Consider the following 22240-nt stretch of genomic DNA (forward strand, 5'->3'; position numbering starts at 1 on the left):
AGAGTACAGCAGTGAAGCGTGAAACCAGTCCTTTAAATCAGGAGCAAGCCTTTGCGCAGCCAATTTTGCATATGCAGAAAAGACAAAGGAATCAAACTCCTAAGACATTCGCGGAACCAGTCCACCAATCAGGAGCGGGGGTTGGCACAGTGATATTTGAATATGCCACTGTTAGTCGCTTGCCTCTGTGGCTTGACGGGAAGGAAAACATTGAGTCTCCGTCCAGAAACGTTCCGGACAGGCCAAAACAAATTTGTTGGACTATACCTTTAAAACCATTTACACTTTAGTGGTATGTTTTGAATCTTTATTCATTCCTATTATTTACTCTGACAATAAAGGATGCCAGCAAATCGGGGGACCATATTGTACACAGGTGTGTTTTATGGATTTTATGGTATGAGTATTGTTGAGAGTATGCATGAGTTTTTTTTTTAATTCATACTTCTTTATACAGTATAATGTGAGAATTTTATTGTTGTGTACAGGGTGGAAGAAAAGCGAGGAATTCAATTCATGAGAGACTGATGGAAATACCTGTCAAACGCTGAGAAATTAGGTTCAGTGTCTCTATTGCTAAATGCACGAGGGGGGTTGACTTCCAGGTCAGGTCTGATTTGCAGGTGCAGTAGATGAACATGTCTGAATAATATTTGCAGACTTGTCCATCTCAGGAATGTCAAAAATGAAGGTTAGCACGACAGTTTCCCATTCGCCTGAAAGCTTTACTCCCCAGTAAACAGAGCGCAGTTCAGATAAAACCAGTCACAATCTAATCACTAAGTCTGACATTAGACAGCACAAACAACAAAACTTTTTAAAAACAAAAACTTCCAACTAAGGCCATGTCCACACATACATGGATATTTTCAAAACATACCAACAGCATTTTCCTAACACAAGGTAAAAGGATCTTACACTCTTCTCCAAAGGAATTGAAAAAGCGTGTTACTTTATTTGTTTTTTGTAGACTAAAAATATTTGGGTTTGACATCAAAATAAGATAAATCAAGTTTTGAATTCCAGGTACTACATATTTGGATCTGATATACAACTTAGAGGATATCATTGCTGTTTATTATTAAAGACCAGATTTGTGTATAAGTAAATAGTCATGGAACAGTTCAACAAAACAATACAACGGTTCAAGTGAGATTTCATAAATGATACGACTAACTGCAAATCATTTACAATAACTAATTCAAGCCTGCGATTCTTTTTCAGCTTGTCACCTTGCCTCTTTCTGTTTGTTTTAGGGGGTTACAAACTCTCTTTAAAGCAGAAGTCAAGTCAAAAATGGTCTTTGCTATATGTGCCACCACTAGTCTAAACACAGTATTTTGATTGTGTGGGCACAATACCACATAGAACATATTCTAAAGACGATTTTTGTATTTGACTTCCCCTTTAAGCAAAAATATTTCACCTGTTTTTAGCCAACTCAGGGGGCTGCTACTTTGTCCTATACTGCCACCTGCTGTTGATTGAAACTGACGTTAAAGTGCCCAAGGGATCGCCTTGCCAATGTCATGTGACCAAGCCCAGAAAGTGAGCCGGGGCAAGTTGAACCAGGGCGGGTCAATTTCCGTACAGGACAAAACGGCAGCCTCCCGAGATGAATAAAAACAGGTAGATTATTCTGCTTAATTATTATTCCACAAACACAATATTATTTAGAATAGTATGTTTAGTAGGGGTGGAACAAAAAACAAACTATGTTAAAAATAATACTATGAATAAATCAATATAATTTAGAAGTGTGTATTTATTTCCCATTTATTTCCATGTCCTCTCTTTTGAGCCACTCACGTGGACATTACAAGTAAACATTAAGAAATAAAATTGTTATGAATATCCATACAGAAAATATAGACTCATATTTGGTGTGGGCCTCTATACTTTTAACAGTAACGTGATATATTTACTCCTGGCCACTGGGGGTTGTTGCTAATGTTACTAACAGTTAGTTGTTTTAGGAGGGTCTTTACAGCTCTCAAAAGGCATCAACTGCTGTCATTTCCCTTATGTGCCCATTTGATGTCTGTGTGCCGAGTACGACAGTAGTTTATTTTTTTCCCAGGACATTCCAAACGCTTGTACTAGTTAAGGCCAATGTTTGCGCTATGACAACAAATTATTATTATTATTTTTTTAAGAAATAATGGGGGCCCAACATGATTGGGGCTCCTTGAAAGTCTTCCCATTCACATCCAACACACAATCCCAAGACTGCCAAAGTAACACCAGTTGACTTGGTCAGGCATTCTGATGCCTTCATCCTACATTGTACATTATTTTTAAAATCAGCACTCATCTACAGTGTAGAGCCCAAGAGTCAGCATTCATATATTAAATTGAATCTCCCCTGTACATGTTATGTCACACTCGTGTCTGTCATTACAAAAATGAAACCAGTGCGAAAAAGGCAATAGCAGTCTAATATTTGTTAGTAGTTTAAATACTTGAGATCATGTCACACATTTCAAAAGACATAAAGCTGTAACAGACCACAAAGACTGAGTTTTGGAAAATGTTCAAGCTGACATGATTTTTTTTAAAGATATGTGTCCATGTGAACACAGCCATAGACTATAACAATATTATTGTTAAAATGAAAGAAAAAAACAACAACATACATGTTTAATTTGTAGCATCATTGGTGTCCTGAGTTTAAACCAGATAGATTAAATAATAACAAAAGATATCTTATGGGAGGAACCAGTGCAACGCAAAAGAAAATAAATAATCCGACATACAACGTTTAGACTACATGTGTTTTGTCTTGATGATTGTAAGTTTCCATACTTAGAAAGGCAGTACAGCTCAGTAAAACTCTGTTTGAGAAGTTTATCGTGGTTGAGTGAGCAGGTGCGTGACCCTCTTGATGCGATAGGGCATTCCAGTTGCCTGCAAACCACATTCTCATTGATAGTGATGACAAGAGGGAGGAGCTGCAGATGGAACATAAAGTTGGCCACTAAGGCAGCCCACACAGATCTCATACTTGCTCAAGGGCACTTCAAATCTTTTAACGAAAAACAAACAAACATTGAGTTGGTCTGTCAGGCTACATTGCGTGCGTTCACGCAGATATACACACATTTAGATTTGAAATCACCAACATCCAATTTAGATTTGTTCTGAAAATAAAAAATAAACACACACAAATATGCATGTAGTATTTATTTATATACATTGATGTAATTTGGAAGGAATTTCAAATTGTTTTGCAAATGTGTTTTATTTCCTCCATTTTCTTCTCATTTGCTCATTAGAAATCAACTCTGGCATCCAAAACGTGTTTAAATGTGTCAATCACTTGTTGCCTGCAAACCAAAATGCCACGCTTGAGCTGGAACACTTTCAAGACGCTGTGGCAACTAGGCAAACAATAATTTCAGCTTTAAAAAGCATCTGTGTTTTTTGCTGGAATTTTCAGAAATATTTAGATGACATGCTGTCCAAAGGGGGGGGAGGAATGCAGTCACTCAACTAAGTCACTGTCATCAACAGGCATCATCACCATTATGTGGTAAAAATACTGTAAATCTTCAACAGTAAATAAATGGAGAGGTCTTGAGCTATTGTTGGAGAACATGTTACTACTTCTAATTTATTGCTGTTGATGTTGCAATTCCTTGCCATCTGTGATTATGCACTCTTTTTATCAGCATGTCCGGGAGAACCACCACCTGAATTTTAGTGTGTGCCTGCCTCCTCCTTACCTGATGATGAATGGCATGAACGGGGCAAGTCCCAAAGGTGAAGAGGAGCCATCCATTGGAGATGGGTAGAGTCGGCTGAGCACCAGCAGCAGCAAGAAGAGACTGGGATGCAGCTTCACTTGACCACTGTCACTAAACATATAGGAATGCAGTTATATACCGCTCTTCTCTTGTACTCATGCAGCAGTGTTTCAGTATGTCAGCACAGGCCAATGAAATGGTATGTATCATTTAATATTTGTATGATTTATGTTATATTTATTATATCAGTTTTATTACTTTTGTAATAGGTACATAAAAGTAGTACAAAAGAAATGGCTATATTTGGAAGACAATGTTAGTAGGTAAGACTACCCTTACATCGAGATGTGTACAAGAAACACACAGGCAGACAGTTGTAGAGTGGAATGTTTTTACTTTTACACAATATTTAAGTGTCACTAACAGTGATTATTCTCTCTTAATTCCTGTCGTTTGTTTCTACAATTCTTAGTGAGGTTTAGGTCTCTTGATATACTGAAGATGATGTCGGCCAAGTCATAAAGTTGAGATTAGGTTTCGTGGGAAATCCATGAATGTTTAAACAACCAGCTAAGGGAGTAAAGGGGATTGTGAAAGAGTCCTCAATTAATTGGATCTTAAGTAAGATAAAGCTGCCTGGAGAGCTGTTAGATGATTCAAATGCTTTTAAAAGGGGGAGTTTTGTCCAAGCGGGGAAAGATAAGGCAGAAGAGTCTCAGCGGACCCAACCCTTCACTGCAGAAACACTAACCTAAAGTTGGTGACAAATTTGCTGTGTTTTGTAATATTCCTGAAATCGGCTGAGCACGACACGGCGTTCTTTTCATGAAATGCTGAGTTCAAAGGTCTTGACCTTGTTCCACACACAAAATGTTTGTTTTGAAGAAGATAATTTCAAAGCTAGCAGTAACTTTATCCTTTATTGAACTGGTGCATTAACTGCACAAAAAATATGCATGAGAAAGTCAACCCCTCACCTTTCCACTGAGACAGCTGCCTCCTTCAGCTGGTTAAGAAGAAATGGATACAGGGCTGGAAATCGAGTGAAAAACTCTCGACCAGTCATTCTAAGGCAAGACACAGAAGCACAAAGGAACACATTTATTGGGCTACAAATGCTAGATAAATCATTCATAAATAAATAAATAAAATGTAATTAAAATTAAAAAATAGAATAGAACTTTGTCTGTTTCCTTATAAACAGAAATTAATCTTTAAACACAGCTTTCAGATCAGCATCCAATACTGTCTCCTTACCAATATTAAAAAGAGAGAAAAAAAAAAGATTTGATACTTAATAAAAAAAAAACTGTGCCATTTAAAAAAGACATTGCTGTAGGGATGAATGATTTATTGTGAATATTAATTCGGGCCAGCGGTGTTCTCTATCTAAATAAATACATAGAAATAAGTCTTTCATTCACCTTTATCATGCAAAAACTCCACAAAGCTCAGCAATAGGTTTAAATTATGCTGGTACATAACTAAATACACAAACAAACACACGTGAAAAGTAACAACAATTCCAACACTGTGCGTTTATTAATGATTATTCCACCTTTTTAGTTAGAACTGCTGCATAAAACCAGTTACACTAAGTGTTTTGGCGGAAGGACAAAATTAGTACAATTTGAAAGTGAAAACAATCATATGACAACACAACATTGATTGCTTTCACCTTCACAATTTTTTTCAAATCAGAAACAAATTGAGCCCGTTTTGCTTAAGCTGTTCAAGGTGAGAGCTATGCTAAGACCTTTGAGGCCAACCACACACACACACACACACACACACACACACACACACACACACACACACACACACACACACACACACATATCAATAAAATGACAAACATTATATTTAACACTCATAGCCTTGCTTCTATAACCACCATTCAACCTTTTTATTTAACCGTGCTTGTCTAAATGAAGTTGTTCGTTAAGGGATGAGTGAGCCTGCTACACCAAATCCAGGATCATATGACTAGAGAGCCTGCCTCTGGCTTGCAAACATTCAGGAAGTTATGAGCGGGGGAAATGGGATGAAAAGCTGTCACATGTATATGTGTGTGCGTTTAAAAACTGATGTCTACGAGGCTGTGACAAACTCCTCACCTCTTGTGACCTAACAGACATACATGTACAACTTTATGCTCAAACCAATCACTATTTACAAATGCAAGAACACGAGTTTCAAAATTAAATGTGCACATAGGCATGTTCTTTACTCTCCTCACTAATGAGAGCTTTTTCAGACAAGAGTGTGCTGCTTCCAAGTCAAAGGTCAAGGGTTATGTCAGTGCAGAATAGATGAGGGATATGGGGTAAGAGGTCATGCAGGAGGAGAAAGAAGACATTTGGAGGTCTACGTAAAAACAACGGTTAAGAGTTGGCAGAGTGTATTTCAGATTGAAATAAGTTAGACAACTCAGAGATCAGTCATTCTTTAAAGAGCTTTGTACGACCTATAACTTGTACAGCTCGAGTGAAAAAGCATGAAATCTTCTAAGGAGGGGAAGTAAAAATACACAATTGAGATAATGTAATTCACAAGTGTGCACAGCCTCGTATAACTGATGTGGCTATGCTTGGAATTAGCAAATCACAGTCCAGCTCGTGGTGTCAGAACACACCTGCCACTATTTGAAGTATCTCTGATTAACCCCAAATAAACATTTCTCGTATGCTTTTCGTGACATGTTTTGCTTTAAAGCAATGATTGTTCCTATAAATAACAGTTATTGGAAACTGTTGGTATTTGGAACCGCGGCCAAAACAGCCGCAAAACATGACTCTGCCACCACGTTTTTTTTGGGGTGATGAGCGGTGTTGTGTTTGCGCCAAAAACACTTCTTGGAATTATGACCGACCAAAAAGTTCAAGCTTGGTTTTATCAGACTGTAACATATTTTACCACATGTATCTGGAAGGGTTCAAGAGTGTTTTTTTGTCAAAATTTGTTGGTTTTACAGCCCAGACATATGAAGAAGAGGGGGGATGGACAGCTAGTACCTTTTTTTTTCCACGTCCTTCAATATTGTTGCCACTCTCTTGGCAGCCTTCATGACCCTGTTTTCTTCTTGTGTTTGCACCAATTTTGGAGGGATGCCCAGTTCACGATAATGTCACTGTTGTGCAAAATTTTCAACACTTAATGACTGTCTTCACTGTGTGTATATTGATTGCCTTAGAAATTCTTCTGTACCCTTCTCCCGAATAATACCTTTGAACAATGAGAGCCGCTATCACAAAAATCTGGCATTTGAAAAGGGTGTGTAAACTTTCTCTATCCACTGATAGTATTACATTATATGCAGGATAAATGGGCAGTTTCTCTAGGCGTGATAAGGCTGGATGATTCCGATGGAACTTGGTAAGCTACGCAATCTTTCTGTGTCAGCTGGTTGTATTTATGTTAAAGATGATATCAGACAGACATCAATGCAAGGTCACGAAGCAGAAAGGCCTAAGTCTGGGCTCAGTTAATGGAGCAGTGATCCTCAAACATTACATATGTATTCAAGTAAAATACACGGGTGGAAATGTATGCAAAAATAAAGAAACAAAGTCTTATTAAAAAAAAAAAACGAGGTGGTAAATAATGTAGCTTTCTTTCAGTTTTAAAAGACCCCACAAAAACCTACACAGACAAACGAGGAAAAACTGCCTATCATGCAGCATTTAGTCAACTGTGTAGAACTGACTGATCAATAATTCTATCCCGAGGCAATAGAACAAAAATTCTGTGCACAATTTGGCTGCAACCACCAAAGGCACTGTTGATTCAAGAGTTTGTGGTCTGAACAACAACATGACGTCAACTAAGGCCTGACCTTCGCTGACCTTCTTTATGGCAACTCCAAAGGGCCAATTAATTTGCTCAGTTTAACATTGGAACTCAAGCAGGAGTTCAGAGCATCGAGACAAATTCACCCCATCGTAAAAATAACAACAATTAATGTTCTCCATCGGCAAACGCCCATTCAGAGTATATTGACAGAGTCCTAACTGAACTGCAACTAGCTTCATTTTTTTAACAAAAAAAATAATAATTCTGATTTAAAAGTATGACAAAACATAATTACGCCTTTTTTTTTATTAGCAAACATCTTCTACTTATGTTTTAAACTATTAAACTCTGCCACATGCAAGAAATAAACCCAGGCAGACAGTAATAACAAAGACGGATCCAGCAGTCATGAGGAGGAATACCTTAAAGTGGCGCGGAAGAAAAAGAAAGTGAATGAAAGACTAGATAAACAGAAGCAGCCTTGGCCTGGCTATTCAGAGGCCTTTAGAAAGTGAGCCAACAGAAACACAGTGAAATGCTTGTGAAACTCTACAATACCAACTTGGTCTAATAAAGAAAGCCATAGTGTCCTACAACAAATCAGACCTTTTCATTGTCAATGCCTGCTGAATGTAATCATTCAATTATACAATAATCAATCATTATCAGAAACAGTTACACAAACCAAAGTTTCTCAATCTTTGCATCAAGTTAGATAAAACATATCAAATATACCGTATGTGGAAACAGCACTTGACAAATGAGTGTTCACATTTGTTGTTTGATAAGAAGCTCCCTGCAAGGTTTAACTGATCTTTTAATTGCCACTACTGTATGTAACCAACAGTCATTTGGAATGTCATCGTCCTTGTAATGAGACTTATGAGGCCTGATTTATGAAGGTCCCAAATAGCAGGCGCTAAATTGCATGTTCACTCACTTCTAACAGATTGTGTGTGTTGTTGGCAACAAGTGTTTTGTGGAAGTCAGTAATCTCATGAAAATGCTCTATTTGAGTTAGCTCGCCCTAAGTGCGCGGCAAACTGGGTTGTACAGGTATGAGCACATCTGGTCTAATATTGAGTTTAAAATTTGGAACAGCACACCCGGAAAACTGCTGTAGCAGAGACCAGCACTAATTGCACACTCAAATGACCCAGGCACACGTAAATCCGGAGTTGAAAGGGGTTTTGACATAGGTGAAATGGCATGACTCCTTCTTGTGACTGGCTCCAACAAGTCAACCCTTAGACAATTCAGAAGCTCCTTAATGACATTGCTCAATTGACAAAATGTTACAATAAATTTTGCTTAGCATTTCAAAAATAATTTTACAAAAGCATAAAACTACTCTGCTTTTCATTTTGCTTGTGCTACACTTTGTCAATGGTTTGCATCCTGGTTTAAACCTGCCATTACGATACACTATCTAAAGACACAGCCAGCACAATTTGTCTGAGGTTTGATAAATCATGTTGTGCTTGGTTTATAAATCAATTTGCATAGTGTGCAAAATGAACTACGCAACAAGGTATCGTTGTTAGACTTAATCCTGGTTGTGATTGGTTAGTTGATCAGCCAGTTTTTAACTCTAGCAAACTTTTAGTAAATTGGGTCCTTAGAGTACAACATTCAACATTTGTGGATGCATTAATCCTTGTTTTGAGTTGCATGCAATGCAAATAATGCAGAATGTAAAGATGATGAGGTTGGGAAGAGGGGTTGGAAAAAAAGGACCCACTGTAGTATTACAATAGTGTCCCCTGGTGGTGTTTGATATCAATTGCGCAGTAAAAATGTTTACATTGTCTACTCGAGATGTTTATTCTGACTCTAAATTGGCTCAAAGTTGAAATTCAAAAATATAGATTGCTGAGTACAGTAAATGATAACTATTTTAAAACTAGTAATTGTGACCTTGTGATGCTATTTACACAATTTGTATGTGAATGACTACAGATTTATACGAACTGCATGCCAATGTAAACATTTCATTCTAAGGGAAAAGAAGCGGACCTGTTTTTTTTCGAGTGTTCATCCCTCCCTTTCTTCACTCCAAAGATCCTTGTGATCAGAGTGCTGAAGAGAAGAGTTGAAGAATTCCTTACCTAAAATAAAATAAGAGTGGAAATGGAAGGGAGTATGAAAATATATCGACACACGCATCAGCATCTCCATGCAGTTTTACAGCTATAAATTGCAGATCTCTCATGGGAGAGTTGAGACTAGTATGTTAGCTTTACAAAACCAAACGCATGTAAAACTCTTTTTACTGAAAAATAAAGTAGCCGTGTTATATTTGAGACTTCATGCATAGAAACTCACTGCCCAGATAGGAGAGGTGAAGCCAAGTACAGCAGCCTGCATTCCATCCGACACAAAACAAATGATGTTTTCTCCCAAACGAGTGTCCCTGTAAAGAGCTCTCAGGATGTTCAGAGCATGGACCTGTAAAGATACAACAAGTCACACAGTTGTTAAGCAAGCACAACTAATGCTACGAATGGCACAGGCGCTCTTAAAGGTGGACGAGCTAAATCACATTCATTAAAAGTCTGCTAGGCACAAACATTTCAAATATATTACCATCGCAAGGTCACAGCAAAGAAAGCAGTCAATACAGACAATGACAAGATGCAAAGAGCTTACAAACCTGAGGGACAGTGGAAGCATCTGTATTTCTGTCAGCACTCGGCATCGCGAGGGTAATCAGCTCTCTCATGGTCATTTTTAACAGACTGCAACTGGACGACTTTGGCTCAGAAGAGAGAAGAGCCTGCAGAGAACAAACACCAACACGGCAGACACAAAAGTTTCAAAACAGAAACAAGAAAATAGCTCCACATAATCATGCTGGGAATATTGCCTCATTGGTTTTGCAGTACTGTACAAAATTGTGATTTAGGGCTCTTCAGAAATTAGTTTAAAAATACTTTTGGCATAGTATATCCATATTTTTGAACATTTTTCTTTCGTTGTTATGGCCAAGTTGCTAGTTTTATCAGATGAGAAAGTAGCATTTTAACAGCCACACTTGCTTTCCATAGTATATAAGTTACACAATTTGTTGCTGCTAGTTTAAAAATGAGACAAAAAAATAATAATTGAGCATTAAAAAAAAATTGAGCATTTAAAAAAAAAAAGGGAATAATCAAAATACAACCTTTTATAGATATGATAATCTACTTCTACGTGTAAATATGCATACTGTACAGCACATATCAGCTTGCAAGACATACATTTAGAGTTGAGGTGAAGCAAAATACCTTTTACGTTACAGAATTACTGCAATAAAACAGCTGTATCAAGTCAAGTCTTAACATCAGCATTCAGAAAAATATGAGAGGACAATGGTTCAAAAAAGCGTGAGAGAGTAATTCATGTGTCAAAGAAGCTTTAGTCAGGACAAATTATACAGTAGGTGTGTGGGAGTGGTGACTAATAAGTGGGGTTACCCAAAGGACAACGATGGTGTGTGTTATTTAGGTGAAAGAGAAATGAGGATTGGAATCCTCATGTTCTTCCACCATGAGTGCTACAGCTGCATGCCAAGAACTGCTGATTGCAACTGCAGTTACGGGTAAACGAGAACAAGAATAGGCTTATGATGTTTTCCCCAAAAATATTGTACCCTCTGCCACTTTTTGTTGTTAAAAGGATTATAAAAACACATTTCTATGAAACAATGTCGACAGATAAGAAACAAATGAGGGATAATAACTCTGAGCATAAGGATGGAATGTCATTTCATTCCTGGATGGCTGGATCTTTTTTGTTAGTTTACATGGTGTGATCTGACTTATTTTGACAGTCAATTAATTTATATCTTAATAAGGAATATGTTAAATTTATTGTGGCTCAATTCAGTGCCTCCAAATAGTTATATATCTATATAAAAAATATTATATTAGGATTTTCATTTACAACAACATCAAAAAACACTGGGGTATGATGACCATCTAAAATGACCTATACCTGGTCATATATGTTCTTACATGCTCCACTTCAAACACCAGTCAACAATTATACATTTCAAGCAAATCTTTTTAAGAAGTATGACTAAAATGAAGCATCATCACCTGAATATAGAAGGGTATTCCTGCGCTGCGTCGTGTGGCACACAGTTTGGATGACGGGTCACTAGATTTGACCTCTTCCAGAACCTCGGACAGCCAGCAGGCTGGAAGCTGTTGCAGGACTTTACTGCCACTCCTTACACACACGCACACACACACACACACACACACACACACACAAAGTATAACCATGGGCCTCCGTCGTCTTTGCAGGTTCTAATACAGAGTTAGGCATCGAGGGCCGGAGTCCTGCAGGTTTTGCATGTTGCCCTTCTACAACACAGCTGATATATGATCAGCTCATCAGCAAGCTCTCCATAAACCTGATAACGATCCTGTTGATTGGAAGTGAGAAACCTCCAAAACCTGCAGGACTCCGGCCCTCGAGGACCGAGTTTGCCCACCTCTGTTCTAATACATAGCTTAACACTTCTTTCCAAGTACTTTGAACAGAAGGTGGGGTGGTAGGGTGCTGATGTACATTCCCTACCAGGACATGTAGTGTATTGTGCTGCTACAAAAATCTGTACATGATACACATACATACATGATAGATCTCGCCTCTTCTTATCCACTGAATGCAACAAACTACAAAAAAATTCTATGTGGATGGGAAAACTCGTAGTTTCGATTTTAATTACAATATATGCTTTGTGGCAACATTTCTGGAAGTTTTCTGACACATATTGTACATATAAAAATGACCAAAGGAGAGACAAAAACAGAGAAATGATGGTGGCAGGGAAGGAAAAAGGAACCAACACAAAGGAGACAGCGTCTGAGAGTGCAAACACGGTGGAGCACACCAGTGCCAGATCCCAAGACACAGCATCAAAAGGCTGTGGTTAAGCACCCTGCAATCAACACCCCATAACCCAGCACACAGCCTGCAATACCATCCCCGCATTGCTCTTCCCTTCCTGAAATACAGAAATGCATACACACAAGCCAAGAGCAGAACACACGCACACACCACACAACCACTAGAACTTAACCATTATTTTACAAGACACTGGCCCTCTCTGATGTACTTGTACAATAACAAAACCAGAGATTTTGACCAGAAGGATGGTTTAGAACACTGCTTCACCAGTATTTTGTCTCTTTTCACGTGCCTTCCACATGCCATTCAGGGGGAAAAAAAGGCTTAACATGAAGTAAGAAATATAGTCACGTCCATAAATATTGGAACATGACACAATTCTCATATTTTTTGCTGTAAACACGACCACTAATAGATATAAAACAAACAAGATGTGCTTTAACTGCTTGTTTACAGCTTTAATTGGAGGCTATTTACCTCCAAATCAGGTGAACGGTGTAGGAATTACACGTTTTTATATGTATAATATACCTCACACTTTTGAAAAGACCAAAAGTAATTGGACAAATCAATCATAAATCAAACTTTCACTTCTTATTACTGGGTTGCAAATCCCCGGTAGTCAACTACAGTCTGAAGCTTGGAACATAGTTGCTTGTTACTATAATACTAGTGAGCCTCAAACAACTAAAAAATAATTCATTGTGTGTTTTTACATAGAGTAATTGTCCAATTAATTACTTTTATTATTCAGATTCAGACTAACAGACATCATCTGATGCTGGATTTTAATCCTGGTTGATACTGCCAGGCTTTCACTGCAACTGCAATCTTCCGAAGACTATCTTCTTCCTGCTTGTCCTTGGGGCAGGTGAAATGCATCAATCGGATTCAGGTCAGGTTTGTTGTTTTCACAATATGTTTCTGGTCATTGACCAGCTGCACTGTGAAGCACCATTCAATTAGTTCTTAAACATTTGGGTAAATATGAGCAGACAATATTGCCCTTAACACTTCGGAATTCCCAGTTTTGTGTCCCAGTTTTGGTCACTTATGAGGTGGAAATCATATATGCAAACTGCTGTAATTCCTACACCATTCACCTGATTTGGAGGTATAAACGCGCAAATAAAAAGTCTACAGGTAAAGAATATATTTGGTTCATTTCAAATTCATTGAGGTGGTTAAATCCAAAATAATGAGTTTGTGTCCCTGTCCCAATATTTAAGTGATTTTTTTTTCTGAATTAAAATGTCCTTTTTCGACATTTTCCTTTAAAATGCATGAAGCAGTCAAGTATAATGTTGCAGTGTAATCTACAAATATTTGGAATGAATGCGGATGGGAACCTACTAAAAAAATATCTAAGATAGAACTTTATTTGGAACATTCAATGCATTTCAAGGAAGGAAACAATCGTATTGTTGATGTTGAAGCTGACCCATTAGACAAGATGTCATTTTAGTTACAGTTCCTCCATTGTAACGTATTGCTATGTTGTTGTTGTCATTATTCATATAGTTATTTCTGTGGTGATTTTCAGATTGGTACTTAACTGCATTTCCAATGTATCTGGTCACAAAATAATGAATCTGAATTTGAACTATGACACTTTTCAGTACTTTGCATCATTTGGGTGCTGGTGTAGTAGCACATTATGGAGCTATGCTAATTGTAATCTGTTGGTTGTGTTTCACAATGGCCTCCCTACCTCACAAACAGAACCCAGAGTATTTTAATCTGAGCCTAAAAATAAAATTCCGCTATGAGCAGATTTAGCTTATTTAGATTCAACTCCAATCGGAACATAACTGAATTGAAATGGGCAGGGATGGACGAGTACCACAGATACCAGGTAGCGCCATCTAGTGGCCAGTTTACAATCAAGAACTAGAAATTAGAAATATAAATGTTCCATTATTTCATGCAGTTTTAAGGAAACATACTATATTGGGATTTATATGTCTTTCTTTAAAATTATCTGTCATTTTGGGGGGAAATTTTATGTACTAGTGGTATCGGTAAGAGTTGAGTATCGGTATCGGTGTGAAAAAAAAAGTGGTATCAAAGATCCCAAGAAATGGGCTTTTTCATTTTTACATCCACACTAAGACAGCCAGAAAAAGCCAAGCTATGAAAGAAGACCGTAGGTAAAGTAATTGGCAGCAAAATAATTAGTGCCACAGGAGGAATGCCTAACAAAGTATCATGAAGAGTGACAGCGCAAGGATGTGCCTACTGGCTAATTACATGGCCGAACAAAAGTTATCCTTGTAATGTGCAGTTATGTCCACAGCCATGGAGCAGTATTACCTTTTAGCCCTCAACACTGTACGTTAACACATACCTGCATAGCATGTCAGTGAGGCGAACAAAGCCCACATAAGCCAGTTCAAAGGCGCCACGATGACGGGACTGCAGGAGCTGCTGACGGAAATACAAGCCTATACAAGCCACCTATAAGAGAGAGGGAATATGTGATGAAATATAACATTTTGTAACGCAGGCAGTGGGGAGATCCATGCATGCCTGTAGATTGGGGATGCAATCATACAACTTAAAGTTACAGATAAATTTGAGTAACAAATAGTCGTTAAGCATTCCCTGCCTCGTGTTTTGTAACTATTAGGTACAAACACTAACAGTTGTTATGATGGTCACATTCATAGAAGCATACTTTTGTGAAGTTTCTGTGATAATAATTTACGTCTTAAACACATCCAAGTGTCTCTGAGATTTACTATATCATACAGAATTGGAACATTATGTTAGTTTACTGCGCATTATCAACAACAAAACTGAAATAAAATGACTGATTTGTTTGGTCTCTATAAAAAGGGAACTTTGCCACAACTATTTCACAATGAGTGCTCCTGGTGGATATATCAATTTAAATTGTGAGTAAGATGGCCAGATTTTCTCCAGATGCACACTTAAAACAAAAAGGAAGTCTTTAAATTCTTTATGAAACCACCCCTATAAACCTTGTACTTCATGTCTGTGTGAGTCATTTTCCAACAAAACAAATGAATACCAAAACTATTGTCCCACACCCATATAACTCCACAACTATGAATTCCACAACTCCACAAATATCAATCAAATGCTGACATGGCTTTTTAGCAGTCTATCAACTTTAAAGTGGGATGAGAAAGGGGCAGAAAAAGTTGTTATTCCACTGAAGAACTGTAGCTACACTTTCGCCTTTTCTCTAGTTGGCATTCAAACTGAAGCTCTAACACCAGCAGGAGGCTTGTTTTAGAGACACCACTTACTTTTCGGCCAATGAGCAGCGAGCATGTCCAGCATGAGAGCAGCATGGCAGTAGCGTGACAAGTGCGCTCAAATAAGGATGCTGAGACATCCGCATAATAGCCAGTCTAAGTAAAACCATCCAGTTAGTAATAGTGCTAGCAACATTATTCTAACTATACACACACATACACACACTAGTGCCATTTCTGTGGCAATATGTAAACTGGTGAGTGTGTAGCAGGTGAGGCGGCAGGGCGAGGCGGACGCGGAGCTCCAGTGCCCTGTCATTAAGGCTGTGGTGTCACCGCTACCACTAAGGCAGTCAACCCTCAGCTTAGTCTGGGGTGGCACAGAGGGCACAGGGAGGAGTGACAAGGTTCTGGTGCAAAAACAAACAAACAAACAAACAAACAAGAGACAATCCAAAACGACCCTTTCTGGGATGTGGGTTTGACACAGCATCTCAACAAAAACAGATGGAAACCACACATTGGGGGGGGGGGTTGAACAATGACAAGTGACTGAGCCTCTACCATCAAACCCTTTGTTTAAAATAGGGCTTACCAATGCAAGAACACAGGTAAATCAAAAAAAAATAAAAAAAATAAAATGTTGGGGGGTGATTGCTTCTTCTTGCCACATGTGTTTTACGACATAATCTACATATGAACAACCCTATGACCTTTTAAAGATGATGAATAGACGGGTGGATATAAAATATTTGGAACATGTGAAACAAAAATGAAGAGCTGAGGCAGCCTGTTTATTTAGCCAAATCACAGTTTAGTAAACTTGCCTAACCCTGCAGACATAAAGCAGTCCCACTAAAACACCCAAGCACAGAATGAGTAAACCGCAACTGCGCCAAGCACAATGACTTATCACATAGGTTTGAGAATGGACACCCAGGACAGGCCTGACCTCACTAGAGTAAAAACAGCAGTCACTGTTAGATGCCCAAGGCTGCCGGGCCCAGACCACTGCGGTGCTGAGCGAGGCCTCGCCGGGCCGTTGTTCCGTGTATTTAAAGATTTCTTCCTGAAGGTTCCCGTCTGTGTAACTGTTTAAAAAGGCCGAGCAAGCAAGCAAGGGCGGGGGAAGGGATTTATTTAGACATCAACTTCCTGTTTGCAAGCGTGCCTGTTTCCCTGAAAAACTTCCCTGTGGGGAGAAGGAACTTTCCCAAGTCTAATTACATGTGTGGATCAACCCGTGACACTGGCCCAAATGGGTTAGACAGCACTCTGGCCATGTTTGTTGTTCTTTCTAACTTGAACTGCAATTTACTGGATGAATCGTGAAGTTAAAAAAATAATAATAATAAAAATCACAAATATTACTAAGCCATAAAACTACACTAGTAATCTCATGTGGTCACTACTTCTCACAAAGAACACACTTATTTGTGTTCTGTTTGGGTGCTAAACTTTAAATATTTTACATCAGTCACCTTGTTGGGCCGCTACATATAGTGGGGTGCACATAAGTGCTGCAATGTTGTGCTCTGGTTCGAAAAACAGTCATTGCACTTTGCTTGCTACAGTTATTGTTTTCTTTTTACATCGATGCCTGTCTGCATTTGTGCTTCATTTATTTTACATCAGGCACCTTGTTGGGCAGCTGAGGGGTCCTTGGAAAGAAAAATGTGTCCGAATGAGCAGTCCCTATATAGTGCCCTACTGAGGGGTCACGGCGTCACGCCATTTTGTAAGGGTGTCCGAATGTCCAAGGAGCGAAAATGTAGGGCACTCAAAATGACCCACAATGCATTCTGAAAAGTAGTCAACATTGATGCACACTCAACCGGGTTGATATAGACCACAATGCATTATGCGAGTATGAAAAAACATGGTGCGAGCGACAGCGCAAGCGCAAGCGCGAGAATCAAAGCGATGCATTAAATATATACTACGGAAATAACTGATTTGTTTTAGTTGCAAATATGTACAACAAAGGAAATAAAGTACAGTTTTAAAACATTTTCATTCACAATAAATAGTCAGAGATGTATGCGCCGGTACGTCATGACAGGTACGGTGGTCACGTGATATGCAATGCGGAGCAAGTAGTGAGCTGGCTGTCCGGATCGCACTATATATTAGCCAAACTATATAGTGCGGGGCCATGTAGTAAATGAGGGGTTAGGGGATGAGGGTGGACATTCGAACACAGCCATTAAGTTCGCTCACGACAATTATTATTTTGTATTATTTTCGTTTATATACATGATTTCTGGACTACATGCCCCTATTTTTTTCACTTGCACTCGACCCTGTGGCTAATACAAAGGTGTGGCTAATACAAAGGTGTGGCTTATCCATCAGATCACAATAGGGGCGCACTATAAAGTAAGCGCAAGAGCGTCAGGCAGAGCAAAATAAACCAAGTGAGCCCAAATACAGTAAGAGAGACAGAACAAGAGCGAGACAATTTGCGCCCTCATTATGGAAAAGAAAGTAGCGGGAACCCGGTGCGGTAACATTAAAACACCTGCGGCTTACAGTCAGGTGCGGCTTATAGGTGTAACAAACTTGAGTATTCTCCGAATTTAGCTAGCGCGGCTTATAGTCAGATGCGCCTTGTAGTCCAGAAATTACTGTAACCATTTTTGCATGATTTTTTTTTCCTGCGACAGGATCACAAACTATGTTTAGTTATTGTTTTACATTATTTCCACCACATAATTTTTTGCGTGCCATTAAGTGAGCTGGAGCAGGAATGTCGCCAGTCAAAATCTAAAAGATAAAATACTAAAATATAAAAGATAAAAGATAAACTCAATCATCATTGTCTTCTCCTCTAGTAGTTGCTTGTGTACAAATGAATTTTTACTTAACAAAAAAAAAAAAAACATACTACAGCTTTAAGTAAATTGTGCACTCAGAAGAAAAAGAAGAAAAGAAACACTTGTTACATAACTCATTCCCACCTTACCTAAATGACAAAAATGATCTCAATCTATGTTGATCACGGCACATCAATAACAGCTGCTGTTGCCATGGTGCCACCCAAGGACAGAAACATCTGCACTGTTACCAGGCCAACGGCGATGAACACACAATGCTGGCTGACAGAGACATGTTTTCGTTCCAAATAAGCACTCACACATTACATGCATGTGCTCATGCATGTCATCACTGCGGTAGGGCCGAATGACTTTGCCTGCACCCAACTTTCCTAGCACAGCAAGAGTTACACCAAAGGCCGCCAATGCCACGTACAAATTACTCGCTCTCATGGTGTTGACAAAGCTGACAAAAAACAAAACAAAGAAGAGAACGACGCCGAAAGAGAGGGTCAGATTTTCCTCTTACGCAATAATACGCACCACTAAAGCCAAACTCTACATGTTCCGTTTAGTCTTCTAATGTCATATTTTCAACTACTACGTATTATGGTTGCTACGATATGAAAAATATTCACATTTGCAGATTGTGATTATTGTTCTGCCTCAAATGTTAAGCCTGTTCAATAACATGATGGATTTAACCTAAATTAATAAGAAAACTATAAGGGTCACAGAATATTATTACTATTTTAATTACTCAGTTTGTCTCGTCCTACCCAAAAGCATAATATATGCAGTGAAAGTATCACACCAGTGTTCAAACAACACCTGGCACAAAGACACACATTCAGCACATACACCACTTCCCACTTACTCACAGAATTTAAATGCACAGTCAACAGGTAAAAACAACCAGACACACGCACGCAAACACAGCCTTTACCCCCTACAAAGGCAAACGCCAAGGTGTCTTTGTCTGGTTTCGCTTGTTAACATGCTGAACCACTCAGACAACTATTCCTGTGCTGTCTATGTGTGTGGACGTTTGTAGTGCTCAATGTTTTCATGCTGGTTGTGGAAGTGATTTAGAAAGAATGCAGTAGAAAGGGAGGAGCATCGCGGTTGTTAAAGCAGCAGGGTCGTACCTTAAACGAAAGCCTGATGCTAACATGGAAAGATGCTAAGCACAAATCCTCTCCAATGCTCAGATTTGTTGTAAATGGTGTAAAATGAATTTTTTATTGCAATGGCGTTCATATAAAGACTCATTCCTTACACATTCATTCATGGAGACAAGTAACTCGAAAACCCGTGCAACCACAGGACAAAGATGAAAATTCCACATAGGAAGGTCCAAGTCAGAATATCTTGTGTTAAGGTTCTACTGATTACAACACAGTGACACCATATAACGTATATAACATTACGTAGATTTCAAATATACATGAGTAAAAGTATTTTGTAGATTTGATATGGCACTACACATTGTATTTCAGTAATTTGGGGTAAACTGATAGGAGCAATATCTCTTTTTAATACGGCCTGTAATCAAGACAGCCACTTGTGACGCATACAGCATTTACAAGATCGTTATTATTTTTAAGTGATGACATCTGTATCTGTTCAGTAATTGCAAAACCCACATTCATTTTACAGAGTTCCAACTCATACAGGAGTCAGCTGATCTATCCTATAACTGCTTCAATGTATTCTTTGAAATTTCTTGTGGGATTTCCTGTCTCACTTAATTTGTTCTGTGGACGATGACACAGCTACTGTCAAAAATAGTCAGTGTGTATTTAAAACGGAGCAGAACAGATACAAAACCCACCATCCCCCGGGAGGTATCGCAGTGGTTTTGGGGAAAGCACAATCAAAGACTAGACTTGCTATTACACGTCCACAATAGCAGTCAGAGTCGCATACTGTATTTTTGTTATCAAGTCAAATCTCTTTGCAAATTTAAAAAAACAGCCTTAGATGTTACCTGAATCTTAAGCCTCAAGATATAGTACGTAAAGTTTACAAGCACTGTGTTGTTGTGAAGAGAGAGTTACAAGCACAATTAATACAAAGTTATTTACGGGAAGTTAAATAACTGCCTATTGGGGGGGGCACATCCTGATTTCTTTGGTCATTTACTATTTGATTCTCCTAATTAATATGCAATACTCAAACTTGATGGACTTTTATATCTGTACTAATTTCTAGTAAAATGAAACATGGGGTAATGGCAGATGAAAAATTACCTGTAGGCCATGTGTGAAAGTGTACATTCCAGATCTTACCTGATCCTCTGTGATGAGCCCAGGATGTGGTTGTGTGTTGTCATTGGTGTAGTACTGTGGCAGACTCTGACACAGCTGCCCCAGCAGCATGGCCACTTCCTTCATGCTCCGCCAACAACACACCAGCACCATCTGGGCTGTCACCCTGTAGCCTTCACCACCTGGAGCATGCCCACACACATGCACGTGCACAAACACACGCACACACAAAGAAAAAGGAAGTTTCATCACTTTTCTGAGACACAGAAAGTGAGGGTACAACCGAAAAGGATAAACACTGCCCCCATCAGGACATTCCTAACATAGCAGCTAGAAACAACAATCATGATATGAGTCATATGACGCTCAAAAATATAAAATTATGGTCGTTTAGTCAGGCCAACTTGACTGAGCATAGAGTGCACCACCTCATCGCAAAAGCCACAGAACAAATAGACGCCCACATTACCTCAGCAACAGTAACTTACATAATATTAGGTGAACATATACAAGTAGTAACTAGCTACAATATTTCTAACATTTTGGTTACCTTATCCAGCTCCAACAATAAGTCAAAATTTTAGGAACTTCTCTCAGAGTCATGCAGTGCATGACTACACTTAACACACTTCAACTGCAATAATGAATACTGTATGTTTTTTGTTTTTTTTACATTAACACCTAAATAAATAAAGACAATGTTGTATTAGTGAAGGCATAATTTTTTTTCCACCACCTTTTTTTGTGTCATCTCCCAGTATCCTCAAGTTGGATTGCAAAAAAACGCATTTGTTTGCAGTGGCTGTGTGAGTTATGAGGTAATTAATCTATTTTATATATTTTTTCTTTTGCAATATTGTAACGTTTTTCAAATATGTTAAAAGCAGGTGTTGGTTTTACTTCTTTATTGTCAACACAAACATCTGCGCTCCCCACCTCCCTTCCCGGGATACATTCACAAGCACTCGTAAACAAGAATGCACACAACAACTTTTGAGTGTTGCGTTGCTGATCAGGTCAGTGAGGAATGGAGAACTATTAAGCTGATGGGTATTTATTACTACAATGCAAATTTCCAATATCTAACATAGCATAATATTTTTGATTTGAGCATGGAAAGCTACCAGCAGGAAAAGAGCCAAGCCCCGAAAAGGCAGCATCTTTTGGAAATCTCCCTCGTCTTTGGCCGCACACCAGTGAGTGAAAGCTGGGCCAATATTAATCCTGTATTGTAGGTTCCTTTTTTTATTTTTTATTTCTTGTCTCCTCAGACAAAAAATCTTCATTTCTAGGGTTGTTTTGCAGCTTCTCCATGACCTCACGCATAGACGTTCGACTCGACGTTGGAACGAATGGGGAAAGACTACACCGTAAAGCAATCTGCCTGTTTGTAGTGTGTGTGTGTGTGTGTGTGTGTGTGTGTGTGTGTGTGTGTGTGTGTGTGTGTGTGTGTGTGTGTGTGTGTGTGTGTGTGTGTGTGTGTGTGTGTGTGG

General features: G+C 38.7%; 1 protein-coding gene across 4 annotated transcripts in view; it reads right to left on the reverse strand.

Annotated features, from left to right (window-relative positions):
• thada (THADA armadillo repeat containing) overlaps positions 1–22240 on the reverse strand; it is a 69892-nt gene that overhangs the window by 39574 nt on the left and 8078 nt on the right. For all 4 annotated transcript variants that reach the window (XM_086093300.1, XM_086093301.1, XM_086093299.1 and 1 more), the window contains 8 exons: positions 20769–20929; positions 14785–14894; positions 11618–11750; positions 10192–10314; positions 9864–9986; positions 9555–9646; positions 4724–4813; positions 3726–3857 (listed from right to left, as the gene is read on the reverse strand). In XM_086093300.1, coding sequence (XP_085949426.1) covers positions 3726–3857; positions 4724–4813; positions 9555–9646; positions 9864–9986; positions 10192–10314; positions 11618–11750; positions 14785–14894; positions 20769–20929 — 964 coding nt within the window. The remainder of the gene's footprint in view (positions 1–3725; positions 3858–4723; positions 4814–9554; positions 9647–9863; positions 9987–10191; positions 10315–11617; positions 11751–14784; positions 14895–20768; positions 20930–22240) is intronic.

This window comes from Leptonotus elevatus, chromosome 13 (assembly GCF_054856555.1).
Source record: "Leptonotus elevatus isolate MCC_2025b chromosome 13, RoL_Lele_1.0, whole genome shotgun sequence".
Taxonomy (NCBI): domain Eukaryota; kingdom Metazoa; phylum Chordata; class Actinopteri; order Syngnathiformes; family Syngnathidae; genus Leptonotus; species Leptonotus elevatus.